The sequence below is a fragment of the Apium graveolens genome, chromosome 5 (assembly GCF_009905375.1).
Source record: "Apium graveolens cultivar Ventura chromosome 5, ASM990537v1, whole genome shotgun sequence".
Taxonomy (NCBI): Eukaryota; Viridiplantae; Streptophyta; class Magnoliopsida; order Apiales; family Apiaceae; genus Apium; species Apium graveolens.
The window spans coordinates 15,671,076-15,696,885 of record NC_133651.1 but is presented as its reverse complement, the minus strand read 5'-3'; the positions used below and the strand labels follow the sequence as shown (position 1 = coordinate 15,696,885).

General features: G+C 34.1%; 3 protein-coding genes and 1 non-coding gene across 6 annotated transcripts; 1 reads left to right on the top strand and 3 right to left on the bottom strand.

The window, feature by feature from the left end:
- Positions 1-693: 693 nt before the first annotated feature.
- Positions 694-765, top strand: TRNAG-UCC (transfer RNA glycine (anticodon UCC)). Its single transcript has one exon. It is a non-coding gene; the product is annotated as a tRNA-Gly (tRNA).
- A 1,344-nt stretch (positions 766-2,109) lies between these two features.
- LOC141723506 (allene oxide cyclase, chloroplastic-like) lies at positions 2,110-3,505 on the bottom strand. Of its 2 annotated transcripts, none has more exons than XM_074525327.1 (3): positions 3,211-3,505; positions 2,959-3,080; positions 2,110-2,658 (listed from the first exon to the last, which is right to left on the bottom strand). In XM_074525327.1, exons 1-3 carry the CDS (start codon positions 3,434-3,436, stop codon positions 2,257-2,259), a joined length of 750 nt encoding a protein of 249 aa, XP_074381428.1. In that variant the 5' UTR covers positions 3,437-3,505; the 3' UTR covers positions 2,110-2,256. The 2 variants fall into 2 exon arrangements, with proteins under 2 accessions (XP_074381428.1, XP_074381427.1); XM_074525326.1 differs by having other exon boundaries at positions 2,959-3,086; positions 3,211-3,504.
- A 6,508-nt stretch (positions 3,506-10,013) lies between these two features.
- LOC141723505 (uncharacterized) lies at positions 10,014-13,769 on the bottom strand. Its single transcript, XM_074525325.1, has 4 exons — positions 13,210-13,769; positions 11,474-12,088; positions 11,185-11,360; positions 10,014-10,954 (listed from the first exon to the last, which is right to left on the bottom strand). The coding sequence occupies exons 1-4, from the start codon at positions 13,221-13,223 to the stop codon at positions 10,356-10,358; spliced, it is 1,404 nt and encodes a 467-aa protein (XP_074381426.1). The 5' UTR covers positions 13,224-13,769; the 3' UTR covers positions 10,014-10,355.
- A 2,927-nt stretch (positions 13,770-16,696) lies between these two features.
- Positions 16,697-24,488, bottom strand: LOC141723503 (DNA topoisomerase 1-like). 2 transcript variants are annotated; one of them, XM_074525323.1, is made up of 16 exons: positions 24,252-24,488; positions 22,392-23,519; positions 22,042-22,236; positions 21,435-21,515; positions 20,636-20,695; positions 20,385-20,479; positions 20,127-20,283; positions 19,886-20,011; positions 19,487-19,567; positions 19,146-19,236; positions 18,905-19,038; positions 18,256-18,324; positions 18,058-18,147; positions 17,433-17,536; positions 17,114-17,282; positions 16,697-16,947 (listed from the first exon to the last, which is right to left on the bottom strand). In XM_074525323.1, the coding sequence occupies exons 2-16, from the start codon at positions 23,505-23,507 to the stop codon at positions 16,879-16,881; spliced, it is 2,637 nt and encodes an 878-aa protein (XP_074381424.1). In that variant the 5' UTR covers positions 23,508-23,519; positions 24,252-24,488; the 3' UTR covers positions 16,697-16,878. The 2 variants fall into 2 exon arrangements, with proteins under 2 accessions (XP_074381424.1, XP_074381425.1); XM_074525324.1 differs by lacking the exon at positions 24,252-24,488 and having other exon boundaries at positions 22,042-22,217; positions 22,392-22,515.
- Between the last annotated feature and the right edge of the window lie 1,322 nt (positions 24,489-25,810).

The following is a 25,810-nucleotide window of genomic DNA, read 5'->3' as shown; positions in this document are numbered from 1 at the left end:
GTTGTGCATATGTAGTTACTAGCAGTGACCACTTTACTTTGGTTGATAGAACGGATAGAGTAGAAAATACTAGTATTGCTACAGCGATAGAATCAGAGGAAAAATGCTCCAAAGTGCAGCTGAATTTGATAGAACGCTCTCAGTAGTTTAGAGCTGAGAACTATCAAATTCAGTTGTACTTTTGCAGAAGATTGTGTACACTGGAGTCTGGACATAGCCCCTTTGTGAGCAATTAGTACATGAACACTATAGCTGAATACGCGGTTCAAAGAAATAAGTAAATTTTCCTGCAAGTTGCATATCTATAACTATTTGTAAATATTAGTATTGGCTTAATTTCATAATCTTCTATGCCAGAGCCTAACCGAAATCTGCACCCCGTAAATTTTTGTTTCACTGCATCTCTCAAAATCGGACTGCAGATCTTCAGCTTAAGAAGAAACCAACACCAAACCCTCAGTGTCTACCATCTGCTGAGACTTGGGATAAAAAAGCAGTGGGAGCAAGCCAGGAAACACAAAGGATCGTGTTACATATAGATCTTAAAGCTTTTTCTTTTACTGATAACCAAAACAGTGCCTACTATTTTCTTTTCCCGGATCAAAAATATAGTCGAAGCACATCTGTACGGATCATTGGATCACAAAGATGTTCATCGATTCTATATTTAAAATTGTCAATTCAACCATCCAAGCGTTTGTAGTCCAACGGTTAGGATAATTGCCTTCCAAGCAATAGACCCGGGTTCGACTCCCGGCAAACGCATTTTTATTAAAAAAACTTTCACCAAATTTATCCAACTGGCAGGATAACTCTTAACAACATTTTTTGCACATGGGGTATCATTTCATTGTTTTAGTATCTTATCTTTTCCTATTTAAAAAAGGATGCACTAATATTTTACATATCTGGAGCTTGTAAAGCAAAAAAGTAAACACGCATTTGAAAAGTCGCACTACAGAATAATTATTCTCTAACAAACATATATAGGTTTATAATTACAATAACATCATCACTGGTACTAAACAATACATTAAAAAACTGGGCCAAAAACCCTCGTGAGAGTCTGCTCCCATTTTTCAGATCTAGGTTTTTAAGAGCAAGGTTCAATACTATTGTTTTTTTTGAAGAAGAAGAAGGTTCAGTACTAAATTTTTTTTGAAGTAGGTTGAATGCTAGATTTTAAAATCAAATAATTTTAAATTTAACTCATTTTTATCTTGCTCTCTTAAATATTATTTAAAATTTACTAAAATGCATATTCTTTATGATTATCTGATGATTTGACATAGATGCGTAATATATCCTTAATTTCAAATTTAGAATCAATGACGCATATACATATTTACATTCCAACGATAGCACCCATTTGAAATTGAAATTTTTAATATTCGGTTTCAAATTATGAAAATGGTGTCACTTATGACATTACATTGAACTCGCTTTTATATCCTCCCTCTTCCATTCTCCATTTCGCATATTTTCGACCTCTCTTTTATTTAATTTTTTCCAAAAGTTTGAATAAATATCTTTTCTAAATGGGATCTAATTTGTTTTGGGTGATATCTTTTTAGTATTTTGTTATCAAGGTTGCACGTGCGTGTTAGTATATTTTATTTAAAATGTTTATGTGTTTTTGTGTTGGCTTCGTTACAAATGAGTTATATGACTTTCTGGAAAATCCGGAATTTTTTCATGAGATAATAGTGAATATCGCAAAGATTACTTTTCAAAATAAAAGATTGTTTATAATTTGGGGCATCTATTCCCTTGTAATAAATCGGTAAGAAATTCATAAGTAATAACCAAAAATTGATTATTATTATCTCCATGATTAATTTTATCCTCCATTTTTAGTTTTTCGCCAAATATATTCAACCAATTTATTGAAAAGATATTATTACAATTTACCTATATATATATATATATATATATATTATTTTTACTAAGTATGACAAAAAAAATATTATTTACCAATTTTATATTTCCCAATCAAACTCGAGAATATCTCTAACCATTTACGAAAAAAGTTAACTAAGATTTGCCGTTGTCTTGTTGAGGGACTCGTGATGATATTTCTTGTTGACAAAAACCAAACAAAAAATGAAATAACCCCACAACATTTCGTATCTTTAACATTCAAAAGCTAAAAAGGTGACACTACTCAAAACCTTATTAGGAAAATATAAATCCGTTACATTATTAATAAAGAAATAAATCTTAATCATCCTGATCTTATGAATCACCATTTGCTCCTTACTGAGTATAATTAACAATGGTGGCACCGGCCTCACAAGCCTTGGCAGCAGCAGTAGGCTCCACAGCAGGCGTTGGAGCGACTGCTGCTCCAAGCAACTCCTCGGGCAGCTGAGGAATGCCCTTCAAGTAAAAAGTGTAGAACAACTTGAAGGGGAAGATCAGTTGCTGCAACTTCACCTGACCTGACACGCCTTCGAAAATGCCCGTGCCACCAGTCACAGCTAAATATGTGTCCTGGTAGGTCAAATACTGCCCCTGCACTGTCATGCTACCGTAATCTCCGAAGTAGGTGGTGAAAACAGCCTCGTATCTGTCGCCTTTCTTCTCCTCGACGTGCTGGATCAGGATGCAGATCCCTGCTGTGATTCCGATACGTTTCTGCAAGTCCCCCGTGTAGAGCTGCAAGTATATGTACAAATGTTCGTTCAAATACAAACTAATTTTAATGTATGAAATTCGTTTCCTCGTGTTCGTTCAAATATAAACTAATTTAATAAATGAAAGTCGTTATTTGTAATATTGTGACCGGTGATTTATATTGATATTATATAATTTGCATCCGGTTTGTACGGTTTATAGTTTAATTGAAAAACCAGTGGTACAAGCAAGTGGGATACGATTAGTTAATGGATTTTTGGACAGAGACTGAGATTTATTTGTTGACTGGATTTATATTTAAGAAAATAAGAAAAGGCTAACCTTGTTGGAGAAAGGGACGAGATCGCCCAAAGAATTAACAGATTTCTGGCTCAAACGAAGGTAAGCAGGGCTGCCACGGTCACGTTCGTTGATCTCGTACACAGACAGCTCTTGCACTTTTGCTGCATCTATATATAAAAATTAATCTCAATTTAATTGAAATTTCATTTTCATTTCTGTTAAGGGGGATATAGTTTGAATATTTCAAACGGACCGTCTAATAAAAAAGTTCCAAAAAATGAATATAATTACCTGGTGCAGGAGAATCTTGAGGACTGGCCATGCTCTTGCAAGAAAAAGATGGCTTTGCAGAGGCCTTGAGGCTGAGAGTGTTGGTGCTCAAAAGATTTGAGTTGTTAAGAAGTGAGAGCTTTGGGGAAAAGGATGAAATAGGTGAAAATTGGTTAACATTTTTTGCAGAGATGGCTCCACCAACAGCACCAGAGGTTGATCCAAAAGCAATAGTAGCAGCAGCCATTGAAATATGAGAGAGAGAGAGAGAGACGAAGGATTGTTAGGATGAGTGATTATGTCAGTTGATATATTTTATTTTAGTATATATAGGCACACCCATGGCATGAAGCAGGGATTGCGAATAATAAAAACTTAATTTTCACGTGGGGGCCTTTTTTTCGTTAATTTTGGTCGGAGTGCGGGCTATGTTTGGTCAAACAGCTCGCAATGTTCGAGATTCAACGGAATTTTTCTACGACTCCACCGTCTAGGAAGGTTGGACGGTATCAAAATGTAACGTATTTCAACTGCTGTTCTTTTTTACACTAATCTTTTAACATTCAATGAGATCAATTTTACATACTTTCCAATGCAATTGGGGTGTACCATATGGATTCTTGTGGATTTGAAAATAAATAATAATATATATTTATTACACCTAATTTCTTTTTTCTTTCTTTTTCTATTATAGTAATTGCCATAATTTCGAATATGTTGTTGCCCCTTAAATCTTAATGCTGCATGGATTGCATTTAATTATTTGGATTTTAAATATTCATGAGCATACTCACGGCTAGTCGTGAGATGATAACGAGTCAAATGGATGCGAATATTAGTATAATAGGCTCGAATTAAAAATGTATACTTTACTCATATTTTATTCGAATTTGAATATAAATATTTGTATTTGATTTAATTTTACTCGATTAAGTATCTAATTACTCATTTCATATATATTCAAATTCAAATTCATTTATAATAATAGTAGATTAAAGAGCATGTCCAAAATGTTCTTCATTTTTGTATCTTAACTCAAAATTTGGGAGAAGAAAAATTTGGCTTCAAAAGATTTTTAATAACTCTTTAAATCATTGAAAATCAAGTTTTTTTATTATCGTAGATAATCCGTTACCGCTACACTCGGGGTACGTACTGGGTAAACCTCACGGATTCACGCAATAACCTATGAACCACGTGAATCAAAATAAACCGTACTGGGTAAACCCCACGGTCTCACACAATAGCCTGCAAACCACATGAACCAAGATAAACCGCGCTTAACCAGCATACTCTAGTTGAGGAGACATAATCATAAATTTTTCTCCCGTAAGATTTGAAACTTTGACCAAGAGAATAATTATCCCCTTTTTAAATAATTGAGCCAACCATTGCGGGCAAAATCAGTCTTTCTTCTCAACTTTAAAAGCCCAATTCAACTTTTAACTATTATTTAATTTTTTTACCAGAACTATTATTTTATTATATATTTATAATTACATTTTTCTTTCTTTTCACTTTCTTTTGTACTCCCATAATTAAAATAACAAAAAATTATTAAAACAAAAATATAAAGAGTACTATCGAAAATACATACATGATAATTGATAAATCATGAACATTCAATAATTTATATTATTTACAAAATTCATAATCTGTTCTAGATCGTTCTTAGAAATTTATAGGGTTGTATTAATTTCAGATTTTAAATGATTGATAATAATCCATCGATTTTGGAAGATTTTTGTTGATTTTAATTGTTAGTGAATTTTGACGTAGTTGGTGGAAAATTTTTACAGAATCTTGTTGATTTTGTGAAATTTTCCCCAAATCCTTCAAAATCTGATGTCTTTTAAAGAGATTTCAGAAGATAAAAAATAACTAGCAAATCTATTAAAATCCACAACTTTTTTAAATAAAAAAAATCATGAATTTTTGAATACCATCAGATTTTAATGGATTTTTAAAAATCCAAATTGAATACCGTCAAATTTCAGTAGATTTTTTAAAATATAAATTGAATACACTCAGATTTTAAAAGACTTTTTCTCCTAAAGAATTTTTTAAAATCTAAATTAAATATCCGTTGATTTCAAAAATCCAAAAAAAAAATTTAAAATCTTGATTGCCCTTCTTAGGGCCCGTTTGGCAGCGCACTTATAAGTTACTTATGGCTTATAAGCCCGTAACAGCTTATCGACGAGTGTTTGTCGACCCAACTTATAAGTTGAATTTACAACTTATAAGCTGATAAGTTGAATGTTAGTAACGACGTACTTTTTCTCAACTTATTTTGATTTTTGGCTGATTTGTTAACCTCAGTTTTAAAATATATATTTTTAAATGTTAATCTAACTTAAAATTCAAGAATTTAGATTATTATATTTAATAATTATTTATTTTAGCTCATTTAAGATTTTTTTTATTTTGACTTATAAGTAAAATTATCCAAACACTTATTTAAGTTATAAGTAATTTTTTACTTATCACTTATAATTCACTTATTCATTTTAAGTCGTAATTTACTTATTTTCAGATTTCCCAAACAGGCACTTAGTCTTCTGCCATGTACCATCATCACAATTCACAGTCACAGGTAGAGCTGGCCAAATGTGCGGGTTTGAACCGCACATTCGGGACCGATTCGTACGGAAACCGTAAAAAATTCGGACCGTACCGGGCCGGTTCAAACCCGCACAACTCGCTAAATTAAATGAACCGAATACGAATCGTAAAATCATGAACCCGGAACCGTACGAGCCCGCACGAGCCCGCACGAGCCAAGCCCGCACGAGCCGCACGAGCCACTCAACCCGCACAGCCCGCACGAGCCCGCACGGCCCGCACGCAACTGTGCTCACGCGCCAGCACTTCTCCTCCCTCCCTGCTGCTTCTGCCGTGCCTGACTGTCTGTAACGTTAACCTGCAGTCTGCACACTTCATCCAACGTTAACCTGCAAGTTCACCTCCAACGGCAACTTTTATCTCCTTATAAATATATACATATATTCAACAGCAATTTATAATAACCCATTTTCTTATATTCAACTTTTATCTCCTTATAAACAGCAATTTATTCACATTTTCTTCGAACTCAATTTCTGGTTCTCTCTCTCAATCTCAATTTCTCCGACCTCCAACTTCTTTTTCCGGCCTCCAACTTCTGTTTCTCCGACTTCTTTCTCCGACTTCTTATAATAACCCATTCGCAATTTTCAATTCAACAACAAAGAGGGAGCATTTATAAATTATAAGTTATACTTATAACAGAAAATGGAACAGGGAAGAGGGAGCATTTCTTCTCAAGGTTCAACCCCGTCCGCTTCGATGCTCCCGCCTCGACCCGGATCGACGTTTAATACCGAAGAAGGTATGTTATTTTCCGTGTTTTTGTGTGTTTTTGATGTTTGATTTTCCGATTTGTTTTTGTGTGTTTTTGATGTTTGATTTGAGGTTGAGGTTTGAGGATGAGGACGGAGTTGTTGTTGTTGGTGTTTGAGGATGAGGACGGATTTGTGTGTTATATATATAATATATTGTTTATTCGTTTTGTAAAATATTTTTTTTAATTGATGGTTGTAAATTGTAATTTCGTTTTCTATTCGTTTTTATTCGTTTAATTCATGATTGTAATTTTTTTAATTGGTTATTGTAATTTTATTAATAGATTATAATATTTTTATTCGTTTTTAATTTTATTCGTTTTTTAATTTCTGTAGGTGCTACGAGTTCGAGACAATCATCGCACGTGTGGACATATTTTTCGAAAGAAGCTATGCCGGATAATCCGAATAGATTTAAAGTACATTGTTTGATTTGTGTACAAAATGGTAGACCACAGCCACCATTTAGTTATGCTCGAGGGACCGGCACGGGAACACTAAGCCGACATTTGGAGAATATTCACTCTATTACGAAGGCGAGTCACGAAAGCGGAGAAGCACGAAGAGGTCCACAACAATCACAACTCGGTGGTTTTATGACATCAACGGGAGGTGGAGGTATGCCTTTTTCCTATAGTAGAGATAGAATGATAGAAAGTTTTGCTACTTATGTTACACTAGACGAGTTACCATTTTCTCACGGTGAGAGTGATAATTTAGAATATATGATGAAAACTACGATAAATCCGGCATTTAGAAAAATTCCTAGAAACACACTAAAACGGCACACAATAACACAATATCATTGCGCTAGAGCACAATTAATTGAATTTTTTCGAAAATTTGATGGTATGGTTTCGTTAACTAGTGATTGTTGGAGTTCGAGTCAAGGTGAGCCTTATATATGTGTTACCGTTCATTGGATTGGTGTCGATTACATGTTACAAAAACGAATTATTGCATTTGATGTTATGGACGAATCACACACCGGTTATAATATTATGTCTAGAATTTTAGATACAATTAAAGAATTTAATTTGTTTAACAAGGTATTCACAATTTCCTTAGATAATGCTGCTAATAACAACAAATGTATTAATTATATTAGGACCGAAATTCCTTTAATTTTAGATGGAGTATTTTTACACATTAGATGTTGTGCTCACATAGTTAACTTAACGGCTCAAGTAGGAATTCAACAAATAACTAATTTATTAGAACCTAATAGGAAGGTAATTAAGTATCTACGTTTGGCGGGTAAATATAGGTCTAGGTACAAGAAATTGTGTAAAGAAAATGGACTAAGGCCGAAAAAATGGGGTATCGATTGTCCTACAAGATGGAGTTCGACATATAAATTACTTGTTGAAGCAATTAAATATAAACCCATTATTACCATCTTATATAACGACGATCCAATTCACCAATACGAAGGAGGAATTATTACCGAGGAAGATTGGGAATTAGCATCTACTGTACGTGACATACTTTATTGTTTTGCGCATGCTACTAAAGTTTTTTCTTATGTTTATGAACCAAATGTACACCATTGTATCATTGAATGTGTTAGTATTGTTACTACTTTAAAGGAATACGAAGAAAATGATAATTTTAGTGATATTATTAAGGATATGAAAATTAAATGGATCGAATACTTTACCGAATTTCCGTATATTTATGGTATTGCATGTCTTCTTGATCCCGGTGTTAGGAAGGAAGGTTTAGAAAATATGTTAGAACATTATTATGCTGTGTTAGGAGTTTCATATAATCATGTTTTATATGTAACTAATTGTTTAAATTTGTTGTTTCGTCTTATAGATATGTATGCTCCAAAAACTCAAAGTACTATACCACCAAAGAGTAGTAATACTTCTAGTAGGTTTAGTAGTACCATTTCATCTATACTAACCAAAAAACAAAAATGTAGAATTTCCCAGTCATCTACCGTACCTTCTTCTGCCACTAGTATGGTTCACGAATTTATTTCATATAGTTATGAGTTAAATGATGATTTTGATATACTAACATGGTGGAAGAATCATGAGTTACAATTTCCGGTTTTAGCAAAAATTGCAAAGGATATTTTAGTTGTCCCAGCTTCTACAATTGCGTCCAAGTCCGCTTTTAGTGCAGGCAGAAGAGTGTTAGATGAGAAGAGATCCAGTCTTGCGCCAGACGTTGTAAAAATTTTAGTTTGCAAAAAAGATTGGGATCAAGCCGATAAAAGACAACAAGGAAGAAAAGAAGACTCCGACGATGACGACGAGCCATGGATGACAATGGATACTTCATCCAAATCGGGAACCTCAACTAGCGAACAACTTTAGAACAAATATTTAATGTAATTTTTTTTTTAAGTTTTAATATCATTTGATTTGTAATTTTTTAATGTTTGATACGGTTTGTTCCGTTTTTTAGAGAGAGAGGAGTCCTCTCACATCATTTGTAATAAAATATTTTTTAAAATTAATAAAATTTATAAGAGGTACCGTCCTCTTTTTAACCAAAAATTTAAAATAATAAAATTAATTGATTACAACTATAATATTTTGAATAAATTATGTGACATAATAGAAAATAATGTTACATTTTGTTATTTATTTTTTATTAATTGATTACTAATTTCGAGTTATTATTGCTCGAGTTTTCAGGAATTATTGTTGTCAGGATCTCAATTATGCAGCCCGCACACGGCTCGCCCAGCCCGCACACGGCTCGCCCAGCCCGCACACACGGCTCGCCCACGGTCCGCACGGCCCGGTTCGTAATTCAACCCGCACGGCCCGGTTCACGAATTCGTTCGGTTCGGTTACGAGTCATGTTTTAACGGTTCAAACCCGGCCCGAACCCGGTTCGTAATTCAGCGGTCCGGTTCAGTGTTCAATTACCGAGTGTTCAACCCGTGTGCGGCCCGGCCCGGCACGCACGGACCGCACACTTGGCCAGCACTAGTCACAGGTCAATCTCAATACAAAATATTATACGTGTGTTTAGTAGAAAACAGCAAAAACAACCAGGAAAATAATCTAAATCTAGGATATGATCACGTTTACATTTAAAAAATGGCGTTAAAGATGTGTATTTACTGGTTCACACGCAATTTCAGTGGCATGCATAGCTCAAAATGGCATATATAAATTAAAAAGCAAAAAAAACAAAATATAACCGGAATCAACAACCACATTGATGTTTCACGTTTATTTGATGTTTGGTAGTACTTGTTGGTGATCCTTTTGTTTTGTTGGTTCATCAAGAGAAAAGCACTTGCGAGGAGTAGAAAAGAGTGCAATGGTTAATCATAAAAACAGAGAGAGTTTAATAATTGTCTGTCCTTCACAATCACAGACCCAGATGGCCAGATAGCAGCTGAGCACTTGGGTGTTTACTCTGCCCTATTTGCTTGTACTTGTAGGAAAAAACTAATTGGGTGCTGTCGAGGACAAAAGATTGTAACAACATAGTATCACCGATCATTTTACATACCGTCCCAATAATAATATTGCAACATGATATATAACTAACGATCATTTGTTCTAGAACATCTGCTTTAACATTTATATCATCTTTAAAGTGTAAATATTTAATATATAAAAACTAAAATAACGTAGTAGTTGATACCACAATGGTCCATTTAACCCAAAGTATGTGTGTGGTTAAAACAGAGTGACATCCACAGACTGTGTCAAAGAATCATACTCTAATTCTCAAACGATTTTATCTTCTCTAGCCGTAAAATATTCCTGCTGCTTGGAGAATTCCGTGTAAAGAAAATACAGCTATCTAGATTAACTCTGTCTCTTTCAAACTAGCCATTCTAACGTTCAGACGGTCTCTTCTAAAGAACCAATGAGCAGGTGTGTAAAACAAGCAACACAACCCAAATGGAACTGCCATCATTGTGAAAAGCCCTTTGGACAATGCAAGGGCCTCTGGTAATGACCCGGTTGTTGGATCAACAGATTTTGGGTTGTAGCCATATAATTTTTCTGAAAGGATTCCGACCATTGGAGCAGCAAAAGCAGAGAAGGATCCTTCACAAGCTCTATCAAATGCGTAAATCATTGTCCGATTCTTGGCAGGGACAACCTCAGCAAACATAGGGGCATTTGCAGCAGTGTTACACCAGCTTATGCTGAGGCCCATGAGGAAAAGTGTGATTGCAAACGTATAGTAGCTGCTCACTGATTGTGGAATCATTCTAAGAAGGAACCATGTGAATGGGATCCCCATAAACGCGCTGAACTGTGCGCATAATATGCGACCTGAATTTGGGTACACACGTGATACTCTGTCTCCGAGCGCTCCACCCAAAAAGGATCCCATGGCAACTCCAGCAGCAAAAAGACTGAGGAGGGATGCTGTGCTGTTGTGATCAAAGCCTGCGAATCAAGTTAACAAAATTACACACCCTGTAAACTAGTTGGCAGCAAATACAGAACTTTGTATAGTAGACTCATGTACATTTCCCTCACCTTCACAACTTCGAACACTTAATTATTTATGTCTAGTTTATGAAAAAACTAGGCATGAGTTAATGACACTGTAGTAAATAGAACATAAATTTATTTTTACACATAAAATGACTATATATTAATGCATAAATGCTCACCTATTAGTTGAAACCACAGAGTGAAGAAAACCATGGATGTCCAAGGCAGTGAACCAACTAAACCCTGCAAGACAATGATCCGAAATGTTTTCACCTTTACAACTGCTTTCATTGCTTTTAAGGCCTCCATCCAAACTGATGCTACACTGATATTATCCTTATATACTAATGCTTCCCTGAAAAAGGGAGTAGCTAAGTTACCAGGCACTTGAGAATTGATAATAGATATATGGCCACACACTGATTTAATGTGCACAATTTACACCATTCTAGATAAATAAATCCTCACCTATCAGTACTCGCATCAGTTGTGGGGTCTGTTCTTCTAGGGTCAACAACAAACAAAAGAACGAAGTATCCAATCAGGGCACTCAAAGTTGCCATCATAATGAAGGCACAACGCCATCCAGGCATACCCCAGAATTCATGTCCAGCCATTACAGTGGCAAGAACTCCACCTCCTATACCACCCATGTGGCCAATAAGATGCAAAAACCCAAATCCAGCTCCTCTTGCAGCATCTTTGTAGCTATCAGCTATAAAAGACTGAAGCGCAGGTATCACAATAGCTAGTCCAAATCCATTTACTGCTCTCCAGAATGCAACTTGCCGAAAATGGTGACTTGCACCAACTGCAGCTGTTGCAAATGCCCAGATAAAGGTCCCAGTTGCAAGAACAGTGCTGCGGTCATAGTTTATAACTAATACACCTGCCAGTGGTGATGAAATTCCCCGCACAAAGTTTCGTGTGAATGACAGATAACCAAGCTCAGCTGGCCCAGCACCAAAAGCTTCACTAACTTCTTTGTAGACAGATGGAAGGAGATTCTCATCAGCACGCTCCATTACAGCAACCAGGTTGATAATAATTAACGAGAGAGAAACCCCAAAAATTATTCTTGCTCTGCAACAAATGAACATATGACCACAATTATAAAACAATGTACAAGAGCACCAGAAACAGAACTCTTCCAAATGCCAGCTATATAATTAATGGATGCATGCTACAAATATAATATGTGATCCAATTGATGCCTCCTTCTAAGTTTTAACAACTTAGTTTGGCAGAATTAATTACTTAACATGGTACCGAAGCTCGGTGTAGACTAATTGTACACTCATACAAGTGAGGCCTCTGTTTTTTTCTAACAGTTTGTTGTATTATTGGCCAGTGGCCACTCATACGAGTAAGGGAGAGTATTTACTACAAATCTATTAGAGAAAAATCACAAGTCATCATAACATTTTAAATTACAAATACACTCTGTGTAGATATGAAAGAGTAGCATTTTAAACAACCATCAAACAACCCTATATCTTTTTCATTAAATAACCACAAACATTTTAGCGAAGTAGTGATAAATAAGCATCCTATTTACACACAAGGCAAGAGCTTAAATTCAAAATTCATGACGGTACCCCTAACACGAGAGCCCAGCTCATTTTATATATCAAAGACCAAATAACATGAAAGGTTATCTTTCCAGATTAGCCAATTGTAGTTGCATAAGTTGAAATAAACAGAGCACAAGATCTATACTTACAGTTATCTAACACACATACCAAACCAAACAGTACAATAGGAATTCATTAATCTTCCATAATTTCCTAATCAGGTCTCCAAATTCCTAATTTAGTAGCTCTTTCGTATTCAAGCATCTAAATTCCTAAAAAAAATTAGCTCTTTCGTATTAAAGCTTCCAAATTCCTATAAAATAAATACTTACAAATCGAATTTTCCCAATGACTACATAACCAAACAATTTAAAAAAAACAGAAACCAAGAAAAAAACTAAAAAATACAGTATATAATATATATCTTTCATACATTTATCCCAGCTACAAAATAAAGAGTGAAGCAGGGACAACAAAAATATATCAAACACATCAGTACATTGCAACAAAAATCAAATGTACATAAATTCCAATTAAGCAAACTATAAACCCTAAAATACATGGAAAAAACACATAAAATCATAAATATAAACAGCAGAAATGATTAAATATATGGAAAAAGAAGCTTACTTCAAGATAGCCATTTGATGATGATGGGTAGAGAAGCTTGGATCTGAGTCGTGCAAATGTTGGATCTAACACAGCCGGCTAACAAGCATCGAGTAAAACATTTTTAAATCTTGTAGCAATATTTTAATTATATATAACAACAGTGTATATTACTCAATAACTGTAATTATATGCTATATTTATTTATATTTTATATACCTAATTAGGTGCAAGAAAGAAGAAGATCAGACGTTGTATTCGAACCAGTAGTAATAATATACAAAAATGAAATATTTATATATTGATTTTTAGGTATGAATATAATAATATATAAATATGCGACATGAACACAACTAAACAAGTAAGAACTGGGCTATTAAGATTTTGTTGTGTTGATGAATCTGAGGAGGTTCGATCTAAAACTTGTTTGTAGTGCTGTAATAACGTACATGTATGATGTATGTATAATTATATGTAGACGCGTATAAAATGTATGAGTAAATCTGGATTGTTTGACTTTTATATTAAGGAAGAGTCCGCCTTCTTTGGAAGCAAGCTTAAAAACATGATTTCTGTGTTTTGCGCTCTTGATTTTTTATTCTTCGCTGATCTTTGGTATAATGAGATATGGGTGGGCCATTTTTGTACTTGTGGCATTATTATTATCGGCCGAGATAATCGTTCTTTGGTTGAAAAAACAAATTCATTAAACGAAATTTGGGTTAAAAGTTATATTTTATGAAATTAATCAAAACTCATGAAAAATTAGATAAATTAGTAAAAAATCGGGTTAATCGGTAAAAAACGGTTTCATTGGTAAAAATTTGAAAAAATATTTAGAAAAATACAAAGTAAAAAATATATAAATTTGTAGAGATTTTAAGAAATATAATAATTTCCTATACATATTTACTATTTTAAATGGTTAAATAATAAACTTTCTTAATTTTTCATGTCAAATTGATCTAAATTCATAAGTAAGATTTTAAGAATTATATTTATTTTAATAATATTCCATGTTTTAAAATTATTTTTATAAATATTAATAAAAATTATATAAGTATAATCAAAATAGTAAAATAATTACATGTATTATTATTTATAAATAAAAATAATATTAAATTAATTTCGATTAATGATCTGATTAATGCTCGATTACCCGATTAATCCCTGGACGGTGCCTCCATAGATTAAGTCCGATTTCCGCTTTCAACAACACTAATTATAAGTGATTATTGGAAATTTAAATATTTATCAATTTGAAATTTTGAGGTGCTAAATATATTCTTATTTCAATTAAAACTTTTAATGCAATGTAAAGATAATCGAGAAATATATTTTAGAACTCGTTTGAGATATCAATCATAATTTACAATTTTTACAAAATTTTATCACTAAATCAAATCAAGCCTCACAATAGAAAACGAAACAACCTCTCAAGAGGAGCAATAAAAACTAAAAATTCAAAAAAAAAATTATAAAATCTGAAAAATAAAACTACTTAAAAAAATATTCTAGCTCTCCAATCTAACAAAGTCCGCTCGAATCGAAAACGAGAAGCTTCGAAATTGTGATGGAAAAACAAACCAAAATAATTAAATGGGTAGAAATTCTTTCCAAACACATGATATTACTTCCCCTAAACGTTAAATTTGATTCTTTTGTACAAGTGGTGTTAATTTTTTTCTTTAATCGGGATAGCTCAAAAAATATGAGTTGCATTCCATATTTTCCAAAATTTATGCCAACCTAGGTATAAATTCAAATAAATTCTTCCATTCCATTTTAACTTAAAAAAATATATATATTTCTATTTCATGGCCTCTATTATTATACAAATAAATGGTATCACGCCATACTTTTTTTAGAAAAAAGTAACAAAAACATGTTATAGGAGCTCAATTTTGCACTATGTAAGAGTATTATTGCAAGTGATTTTTGGAAATTTATCGAAGGATTTAGATATTAAATTACTTTAAAATTTTGAGGAGGTTATAAATTTTTTTTTTTTAAACTAAGACCGTTAACGCTTGTTATTCCTCGTGACAGTGGAATGAAATCCTTTAGATATGGTTGTTAACGGAGAAATTTGGTAACAACAAAGTTTGAGATTCGTAGTCGGAAACAAGATCCGTAACGGTGGTTCTCCGTCGAAAAACGTGAACAGTATTCGTCGGATTTTATAAATAGTGTTCGTCGGAAAACGTGAACAGTGTTTTGGTGGTGGTGATTATTAGAGACTGAGATTGTTTAGGGTTAGTTGTGTCTCATTTGCGCTCTCGCTTTTGACTCCTTACAATTTGCCTACGTATCCCTATTTATAGGGAATCAAGCCAACGTAGTTCTTGGGGAACAAGAAATCTAATGGACTTAGATTTCTTGTCCCGAGACCCAGTAGGAAACCTACTGAAAAATGTCTTGTACTAGCTTTAGGAATGTCCGCTGATAAGACCCAACCACAAAGACTCAAGTCTCGTCCGCGGCTTCGAGACTTCATGGATAAGGCATCTCCCTGGCCAAGGATAACCCTCCGCTACCAGCTGTTTTTCTAATCCATGGATGCAGGTATAGCCGTGGTTCACCCCAAATGTTGGACGCATCCTTCTCCCCCGGATAAGGAGCCCCTACTAGATTGCAGGACAAGCGATCCCAAACTTTTGGGTGCAAAGTGCACGATACTCCGAAGTCTCCCAACGAGGACACCCGTTGATTACAGAGACAAAACTCCCAAAGTACACACCAGAATCCACCCCGCATCCCTAATGAGGACACTTATTGACTATAGGAGAAGACTTTCCGTCCAGGCATACTCCTGGATGTTTCTGACCACGGACACCGCCTTTATGTGATTGCATTACAGGAAGGAGTTCTTCAATAAAGTAACTGCAGCAAATATGTTAGTTATAATATCTCCATCTTCCTTGAATCATCCAAAGAATCTGTCCAAATAACCATGCTGATATCCCTATACAAACCATCTCTTTTACTTAGGGCGCGCCCTAATACCTTCCACGGGTAAGGGGTCAACCCTTATAGAATTATCCAAAATCTCCCTTTCAATCAACAAGGCGCGCCTCCCTATCTAGTTAGGGCGCACCTTTAGTATCTATAGATGCACTTTATCTCCCATACTCATATGATGCGCCTACTTTCCTTTCATAAAGGAAACTTGCCTTGTTCTCTCTCTCCTTAATTCTAGACATTTATATCTTAATTTTGACCAATTTCCCTGCTTTTGACCTGAATGATGTTTATACTAATATTTGGGCATAACAACATTCTATTGTAAAATAAATTTAAATGTCATTCTAAATTTTTTTAATGATACTAATTATACCAGTTTGAATAAACTCAGAACGCTAAACCTTGAGACTTTCCTGACAAAAAAAAATACACCTTGAGACTTTATTTAGATACTCAGACAAAGACAGATGAAGACGACGATTAGCTAGACAGAAAACAAGATTAAATGAAAAGATTATATTTAAGCTACCAGCAAAAACTCCTATCATATAATTCATTGTGGCAGTTGCCATTTCTTTGTTAAACTTAAAGGAAAATTTATATGATAGAGGAAAAAAACCCTATCTACAGACAATGATCTTGTTAAGAAGCTCAACTGCTGGGCAGAACATGAGCATACAGCCGGCTTGAGGTTAATAGGAAGCAGCTTTTTGAGTTAACAAACTCTCAGAATCTGAATTTGGGATCTACATCCATAGCCCAAGCAAATTTGGCCAGAAGAGACTTGTTGAATATCTGCAGTAACATTGGAGGTAACTATACCTTTTGACAAACTTGAAAAAACTAAGGTCTAAAACACTATTTGATAGCCCTATGTAAGAGACCGTGCAACCTGGGTACTTCCAAGAAATTGTAAAAGCCTCATTACAATGTTATAGCATATTAATAAAAGTTTACCGACCTTCTCAATCGGAACGTCATGCCGCTTGCACCATGCGACTGTAATCCTAGGATCAAGGTAATTAATCTTTGATGTGCCAAGTGCAACAGTTTTCAGATCCTCCTTGGTCTCCTTGTCCCTCTCCATTTTTTCAATTTTTGTATTAGTTTGAGCAATTTTCCTTTGTAACCTGCATTTTGGAGCATGAAAAGGTTAGCGTGTAATTTAGCAAGAGAAAAGGTTAGCGTGTAACTTCTGAGAAAAAGAAAAGGCAAAAGGTTTAATAATGTAGAGAATAGTGAAAACTCAATATATTTTCAAACGGGAAGTGATGCGTTACACTTCTGGGTTCAAATTCCTCTTTGGCTTTCCGTCAGATTTCTTTAATGGGGGCTTTCCTTTATTCACCCTAGTCAAATCTTCTTGTAGCTCTTCTAAGAAACCCTACAAACAGGAAGGTAGGATTCTAATAACAAGACTGCAATTGAAGTCGTTACTAGACAAGCATTCCGTTAGCTGCACAAAAGAATTTAATCTCTACAAGAACATGCTGTACAAGCATGTCCAACAGCCACATATGCATACAAAGATGAAGATTGAAGATTACTATACTTTGTTTGGATGGTTGGACGGAACAAAATTTGCTGACAATGGGATAGAATTTTGTTCTATTTCGAGGCTAAATATTCATAATTTTCATTATTTCCACCATTCCCTTCGTACGAATTTAAATTAGAGCTAAATCCCACAAATTTGGGGATTGATGTACTCATATGTACTGCTACACATTGCCTTCAAAAACCTCGAAAAAAATTTAACTCTCGAAAAAATTGCCTTCAAATTTCGCACATAAAGAAGAAAACAAAAATGATATAAGAGAACATAGAGACAAAATTAAGACTTAATAGTACCACCCAAATAGGGGACAGAAATCACAACGTAGCAAAACATACAAATATAAGTACCTTAAGTTCGTTTATCTTCTCATTCAATCTCAACATTTGTGCACTGTGTGACTTTGAAACAGTACGCTGATGATTGCAAATGATCGCTACCTGCAGCACGAGAAAGTTTGAAGTTACCATTTGATCTTAAAAAAATTATTTTTTGATGGAAAATAACCACCACCAATTTCTCAGCTATACGAAAACCTTATTAATTACCTCTTTATTTGCATGTTGGTAAACTACAACCTTCGCAGCAACGTCTCCGCCCTTTGTTTCCCTACTTAGCTGTAATGAAACCAAACAAAACTCAAGAAACAATAATGCTAGTGTCTCAATGTATTCAATACAATATATAAGTTCAACTAAATTGATCCAATGCAGTGTATATGGAATGCAAAATCAGCACTAGGACTCTGGACTCGCAATCTAGTGGCTTTACACCTGTAGTGAGCAAGATCTCAACCAGTATAGATGCCTAAAGGGTGTAGATGGCTATTGACGTCAACGGAAGAATTAAGGCGTGTTGGTTGCAATGGAGTCTGTAAGGAAAGTTTTACAGGACTGCTATTAGGCCTGTACTACTTTATGGGATGGAAGGTTGGGCTCCTAATTGAAGTCAAGTCTACAAATGAATATAGCATAATAGAGAGTGGGAGGGGGGATTAAGGCGAAGGTAGGGTAGCTTCCGCAGAAGGAACATTGCACGAGCATTGTTTGTGGTGCTTCATTCCTATAAGCATAAGTGGTCGATAATGGGTACCAGATATTCTACATAAGACACTGGAAGATAAATGGACATCACTGCAAGTCTACTATAAAAAAGGCTACAAACTCGTAGCACAAGTAGGAGTAGATTGCATTTTACCATCTCATCCAACGTTATGGATGCATTATATGTCCGAAAAACTTTTGCTGTAAGACCAGGCATCAACTCCTTTAAATGGCAATTTAATTTACTAGTATCGAGCTGGTCAAAAAGATCATCTCCCCCTTCTTTCCCTAGAAATAATTATATATAGAATACTCAGCTTCCACACATTAGAATATATTATAGATAATTAGATATAATACATTCTATAACACTGAAAATAAGGCAATTAACTGACCACTTCGGAACTGCTCAATAGCACTGAAAACTGGAGGTTCTACCTCTACCTCATTCTGGTATCGTATGGAATCTTTCCCAAGAAAATCAAACTGAAACAGAGACATGTAATTATAACTATTTGGTAATTGTTATCGAAATTCCACATTTTAACGAATAAACTAACTTCACCTTCAGAGCATATGATGTTCATTCATAGTCCACAAGACAATAAACGAATGAATCTCAATTCTCCCAATTCACTTATACACTCTTTGACATGTGGATTTGGTTTTGACATATCTTTATCATAAGAATAATTTCACAACTGCGGTTATGCCATCTCAAACACAAACCATTTACCTTCAAGATATTGGGAGGTTTTGTTTCAACATTTTCCACTTTCAGTGTACAACAGCCAACTGTATCAGCCTCGTCGTCATCCTGTAAAACACAAGAAGGTCAAGAGAAATGTCAAATAACAAGGTTATATATACCTTTTAATAGTTGCAAGTAAAATAAGAAAAAAAGGCACTTGAACATATAATACTGCAATTGTTTGCACTTGTCATGTTCTCTGTAAGAAATTTAATAACCTTCCCCCCCCCCTCGCATTCCCAAATAGCAGATCCTTGCCAATATTTATATAAAGTGCTAATTAGCAACTACTGATCCTTTTGGAGAACCAAAAATGAAAACGAGAAAGAAAGATGAGATAATGATTTCAAATATTAGGAGAAGATATCTATTACACATTTATACCTTCTCGTTGCCTGCTCTCAAAGCTAATTTGTCTATCAGATATGTTGCTACTGCTATCTGCCTCTTTTTGCTATCCTTACTGGCGAAATTCTTAGTGTAAGTTGCCCTGATGCCTTCTATGTACTCCTGGGTTATATAAATGTCAACATAAGTTTAAAGTCATTTTTTTAATCTGCAGAAAATTTATAGGTAATAGGTCATTGTGCAGAAAATGATGCTCGTAAGAGGTGTCATCTAGTACCTTCAACTTCCTTGATTTTTCATACTTTTCCTTGTCACTTTGTCCTTTCAAGGAACTGCTAGCTGCTAAGAACACATATTTAAATTCCTTTGGATTGATTGGATCGTTCCAAAAAGCCAACCAAGTGACGGTGTTGTCATGCCTGATCTCTTTCCATCTACCACCAGACAAAATTGCAGCAGTACATAGATATTCTGGACACGAACTTAAAAAAATTACAATTGAGTGAAAATAAGACAAAACAAATAAATTTCCAACCTTTCCCCAGATATTGGGGGTTCCGGAATCGGGGCACCCTTTCCGATATTAATAGTGATGTCTTTTGGGAATATACGTTTTTTTAACTTTCCCATCTAAGACAGAAAATAACATCAAGTTTAGAACAAACTTAATTAGTAATGCAAATCTTAGCAAATAAGCTAGTAAAGATACCACGATATATAAAGAAAAAGCTAAATAGTGGCACTTGTAAGCCAATTAGCAATTAGTGGAATGGTATTAATAAAAACCTTTGGATGCTCTCCACGGCCCCTGAACAACCCTGGTGGCTCAACCCGAAAATTCCCAACCTGCACACCGTTCCATACTCAGATGTTAAAAGTAGGCCAAGATAGCTAAAAACTCTCCTGATTATACCAATAAGAGAATATACAGAATGCAGATGAACCATATATAAGAATATATTGACAGTATTATCTTATATCTATATTTATATATTATGAAAGATGGATCCACAAATTGGTATTAAGAAAAACTTTCTGCAAGATGCATATGACCCAGTGATTGCAATGAGCCAACAGAATTTAGCTGATGAATCCTGTTATGCATAAACTAGTTATCACAATATTTACCATTGCAAAAAAAACAAATCAAAACAAAAAGTTGAAGTTCAGATGCAATTAACAATTTCCCACTACACAACATTGAAAGATGATAGGTTAAACTGTGGCTGCAACAACCAACTTCCCTGCATCAACTTGGCAGATCATGGGCCACATAAAAGGTACAGTTGTTTATACACTTAACAGTAAACGTAATTAGATTTAAGCCTTATCAACCGGGTTTACAGAAGATTTATGTCTTCTATCAATTTATCACAAGTTACTATATCCACGGGCTCACTTAAAAGAACAAAAAGTGAAATTGAGGAGGTCAGGTGGTGCATTCCGGAGAGACTCGGAGAAATAGAAGCTTTTCTGTTAATGAACTAGCATTGCATCTCCATTTAACAGGTCAGTTGTATATTTATAACTTCAAATAAAAGACAAACCAGATTTAAAACATAATGTACGACTCAAAGTAGTTAACCTTTTCTTTGACACCATCAACAATGGCCCACATATACTTCTCTTCTTGTTTCATCTTTTCTTCTTTTATGGCTTTCTTCTCCTGCACAAAGGAATCCTTTGATCAACTAAAATGATCATTGATGATCACCGACATTTAACATTGGAATTACAAAATTGCTCTACGTATGTAATTACATAGAGAAGTACCAAAACAAATATTTGCATTTTGATCAGAAGAGAAGTGACGACCATTATAAAATTAAACATTACAGAATTGAGATATACACATGTTTTTGCAAAAATATCTTACAGAGTTCCAGTGTTAAAAGAATATCCACTGTTCTCAAATAGTTACATTTACAACAAATAAATTATATGCATTGATAGGAAACTGGCATTATATGCAAGTACATGTTGATTACTGGGAAATATGGTAGGGTGTATCTGTAAGATGTACACCATTCGAACTGCTTCTTAACCAAAGCTACAACGAAGGTGATAACAAAAAGTAGCCATTAATAAGCAGCATCTCAAAGTAAGTTTCACAATCCATTACTAAGTAAGAGCATCACTTTATTAAGATATGTAAGATCTTTGTATTGTTTAGCACCTTTAATAGAACTTACCTCTGTACTCATTTGCTTCTTCTTCTCCTTTTCCCTCTGATGCCATTCATATATTGGGGTGAAATCACATTCTTCCAAATTCTGAATGATGTGCTTGTTTCCAAGTATCTTCTTCCAATCACTCATGAAGTTTTCCCTAAATTTTGGTTTGGTCATGTACTCAGTGTCTAGCATCACTGCAAACATTGTCGCAACCTGCAAACAATTAGAATACAACTTGAAGAACAATACTACAAAAATCAAGGATTTTAAGAATTTTTCCTGCAAATGAAAAGTTATAGTATATGTCTAAAATTGTAAATATACATGAGATACTGACTGGAATAAGAAACAGTAACAGAAAGGCTCACTTCTTCTTGTTCAGGAGTTAGATCAACTGGCTTTCCCTTGTAGAGCATCTTTACCCCATGGGGCCTGTAGAGAGGCGGAAAAATGACACCATTATGAACTAAAGTTATCCATTTCTGTCCTTCACCAGAACCAGGGGGGACTTTTAATGACTTGGAAATATTTGTTTCCTTGATCACTTTTTTAGACTTCTTATTAACTTTGTCCAATGAAGCAGAAGCATCTGTTCGTTTCTTTCTATCAGACACTTCACTAAATGGTGGACCACACTTCTTGCTTGTCTGGGAAATTAGAAGATCATCAACATCATCAACATCATCATCATCATCATGAGCTTCTTTTCCCTTTGGTTGTTTTTGTTTACTATTTGGTGATGCAGGTGCTTCTGAAAGCTTTGCCTTTTTGTTAAAAGCTGGGACTGAGTTTTTTGTTGGAATTAAAGGTCTCTTATTTAATGAAGATGAAGGCTCATTCTTAAGTTCTGATTCCAGAGGTTTGCTTTCATCAGTCTCAGAGGACTTGCCAGTAGATGTCCCTGCATTTAACATTGACCTGAACTTCATAGACAATGCCATTTCATCTTCTGGGTCTTTGTTAATTCTTGGCTTTGGGAATGTGCATGGACTAGGACATGAAGCGTCGGATTCCATTCCAGTGTGGTGGGAGTTTTCATTCGCGGCTCGAAATAATAGTTTATGACTAAGAGGCTTATCATCATCAGAATCCTCGGGATCGTCTTTTAATTGACCTGCTTCTCCTAATGCTTTCTCGATTACCATATCCGATGCATTCTGTTGTTCAATATAATTTGAATGATCAGCTGCTGAAGTTGGTTCTTTCATATTAATTACAGGTTGACCCTTTAGTTCTGCCTTTGCAGATGAAGAACATGCTTTTTGGCTCGCCAATGATGATTGTACTACAAGAGAAACTGTTTTGTCTACTTGGGCGGAGTTTTGACCATTTGGACATACATCAGACACTTGCCTTCCTGATATATCATCATACTTCTGAGACACGGACTTTGTAATTTCTGGATTCGATTGACTTTGCTTTAATGTTGCATTGTTCCGTTTAAAAACCAATGGCTTATCATCTTCAGAATCATAGTCACTCATCCTCTCTAGCTTCTGATGTTGCATTAGCACATGCATCCATTGTCAGACCATACAACCATCAAATTGACCACAAAACAACCATTTTTAATCAAATTTGAAGTTTGAAACATAGGTAGAATGACAAAAAAAATTATCATCACATACAGTTTGAAGTTCGAAACATAGGTAGAATGACAAAAAAAAAATTATCATCACATACCAGAGAAACCTATCTAAGACTTTGAAATTATGAATAAGCAGCGGAAAATAACAAAACCTCGTTGAGAAACGCAGAGTAAAATTCAGTAAAGGTAATTCCGTAATAATATTTCATAATTTCTATTATCAAAGATCAATAGTGGCATTTGATCACGCAGTTAGATGCCACAGCAATTAATTATTGCACCATCCTCTAACCCCGAAACAATGTCTTAATTATATACCCTCATTATTATCAAACTTTCATTTTATCCACACACACATTAACTGATTATAACCTTCTGTGAAGAGTTATTATGCGCCTTAAACTATCATTTTCGAGTCACAGAGGGATCACATAAGAATACATGTTTATACGACTACTAAAAATCACATAATTGGAGACATGCTACAGTGAACACAAAATGCTATCATTTCATTCAGAAAAAAAACAATAAATGGATTATATCAACCCTAATTGTACATATACAAATACACACGTTAAAATATGCAAATATATATATACAAAATTACGTATAAAAATTAAAATAAGAATTATGCATGTACCTTTTGTGAAAAATATCAGCACCGCCTGAAATTAATATTAAAACCAATATATACAATAAAATAAGCGTTAATTTGAGTGAATATTAATAATTTTGGGGATTGAAAATGAGAAAATTATTTAATTTGGAGGAGTGTGACAGGTCAGCACGCCGGCGGTGGCAAAACGGTGGTTAAGTTGCGGTGGTTAACGGTGGTGAACAGTTTTGATATTGGAAGAGGATTATCCCCACACAAAAAGGAATGTGGACCCCTAGTCTACATGGATTTCGTGAAGAGAAGGTACACCGTTGGATCAAAGACTAATCTAACGGTATGTGTTTTATGTGTGAGGTATAATATTGCTTCATTTATTCCTCAAGAGTCTGACGGGGAATGTGTATATTAACGCAATCACTCCTCTTCATTTATTTTATTTTGCATTGGTCTGTACACACATACTTTAAATTATGCTAATTAAAATTTGTTTGTTATAATTCTTGTTGATATATTTGTATTCTTACTTAATTGATAAATAATTTAATTATTTATGCATATGAGTAGGCGTCATTGATGTGTATGTTTATAATGATGTATTCGCATGAAGTAATAAATTATGTTAGTATATATTTTTTTCACTTCATAATTTAATGGTATTTGTAATATGTTAATGTTTAGAAATTAAATAAATACAATTGATTATGTGTGTCTGATGTATATCAATCACTCTAAATATAAAATAATTATTAATCTGTTTTTTAATTATTTAATATGTTTATGTGTTGAAAATGTGATTGATGAATTATACTATATAGGCAATTAATGTTAGTATTGTAGGTTTACTCACTGAATGACATACGATACTCTCCGTCACAATAATTTTCTAATTTGGATATTCCAACAGATTGTTAATATTTCCCAACATGGCATTTTATCTTTATAATAGCTCCAAAATTTACCCCTGCTTTCTTAATTTTTCTTCAACATAATTCATATTTTTAATCTTTTTGTCTAACAACGATGATAACAACCTATGGGCCAGTGGGAATATATGATATATGTCATGGAATGATTAATAGTGAAGTATAAATCATATATATATATATGTATAAATAGTTTATTTTATTTTTTATTTTATTGAATTTAAGATAATATTTCGTCTTTTCATTTTGTTGGAAGACGATGTTAGATTGATGACAAATAACAATGTACGAGTATGTATGTGTGTATGGCCCTGTATTAATTTATATATGTGTATATATTTATTTTATGCATGTATTTATGCACATAATAATTATACAATAATTGATATTTTTTAATAAATGAACAACGAGGTGAATTAAATATTATATAGATATTAGTGCAGAGGTATAATTGTCATATGAATTCATTTGCATAACAAACCCCCTTACGATGTTAACAAGGTCACATAATTATTAATTGTGAAGTATAAATCGTACATGTGTGTATATGTAGTTTATTAATATTTTTTATTTCATATAATTTAATATAAAATATGGTCATTTCATTGTGTTGGAGAACGATTTTAAATCGATGACAAATAAGAATATACAAGTATATAT

What these genes read in the sequence shown, in the direction of transcription:
- LOC141723506 (XM_074525326.1), bottom strand. Translation starts at nt 3,436, where the DNA reads ATGGCTGCTGCTACTATTGCTTTTGGATCAACCTCTGGTGCTGTTGGT. An exon ending in TCAAGATTCTCCTGCACCAG is followed by an intron (nt 3,087 to 3,210) that starts GTAATTATATTC and finishes TTTTATATATAG; the next exon opens with ATGCAGCAAAAGTGCAAGAG. An exon ending in TCGTCCCTTTCTCCAACAAG is followed by an intron (nt 2,659 to 2,958) that starts GTTAGCCTTTTC and finishes ATATACTTGCAG; the next exon opens with CTCTACACGGGGGACTTGCA.
- LOC141723503 (XM_074525323.1), bottom strand. Translation starts at nt 23,507, where the DNA reads ATGAGTGACTATGATTCTGAAGATGATAAGCCATTGGTTTTTAAACGG. An exon ending in TAACTCCTGAACAAGAAGAA is followed by an intron (nt 22,237 to 22,391) that starts GTGAGCCTTTCT and finishes AATTGTTTGCAG; the next exon opens with GTTGCGACAATGTTTGCAGT. An exon ending in AACCTCCCAATATCTTGAAG is followed by an intron (nt 19,237 to 19,486) that starts GTAAATGGTTTG and finishes TCTCTGTTTCAG; the next exon opens with TTTGATTTTCTTGGGAAAGA.
- LOC141723505 (XM_074525325.1), bottom strand. An exon ending in ACTGATGCGAGTACTGATAG is followed by an intron (nt 11,361 to 11,473) that starts GTGAGGATTTAT and finishes TCCCTTTTTCAG; the next exon opens with GGAAGCATTAGTATATAAGG. An exon ending in TCTGTGGTTTCAACTAATAG is followed by an intron (nt 10,955 to 11,184) that starts GTGAGCATTTAT and finishes CTTGATTCGCAG; the next exon opens with GCTTTGATCACAACAGCACA.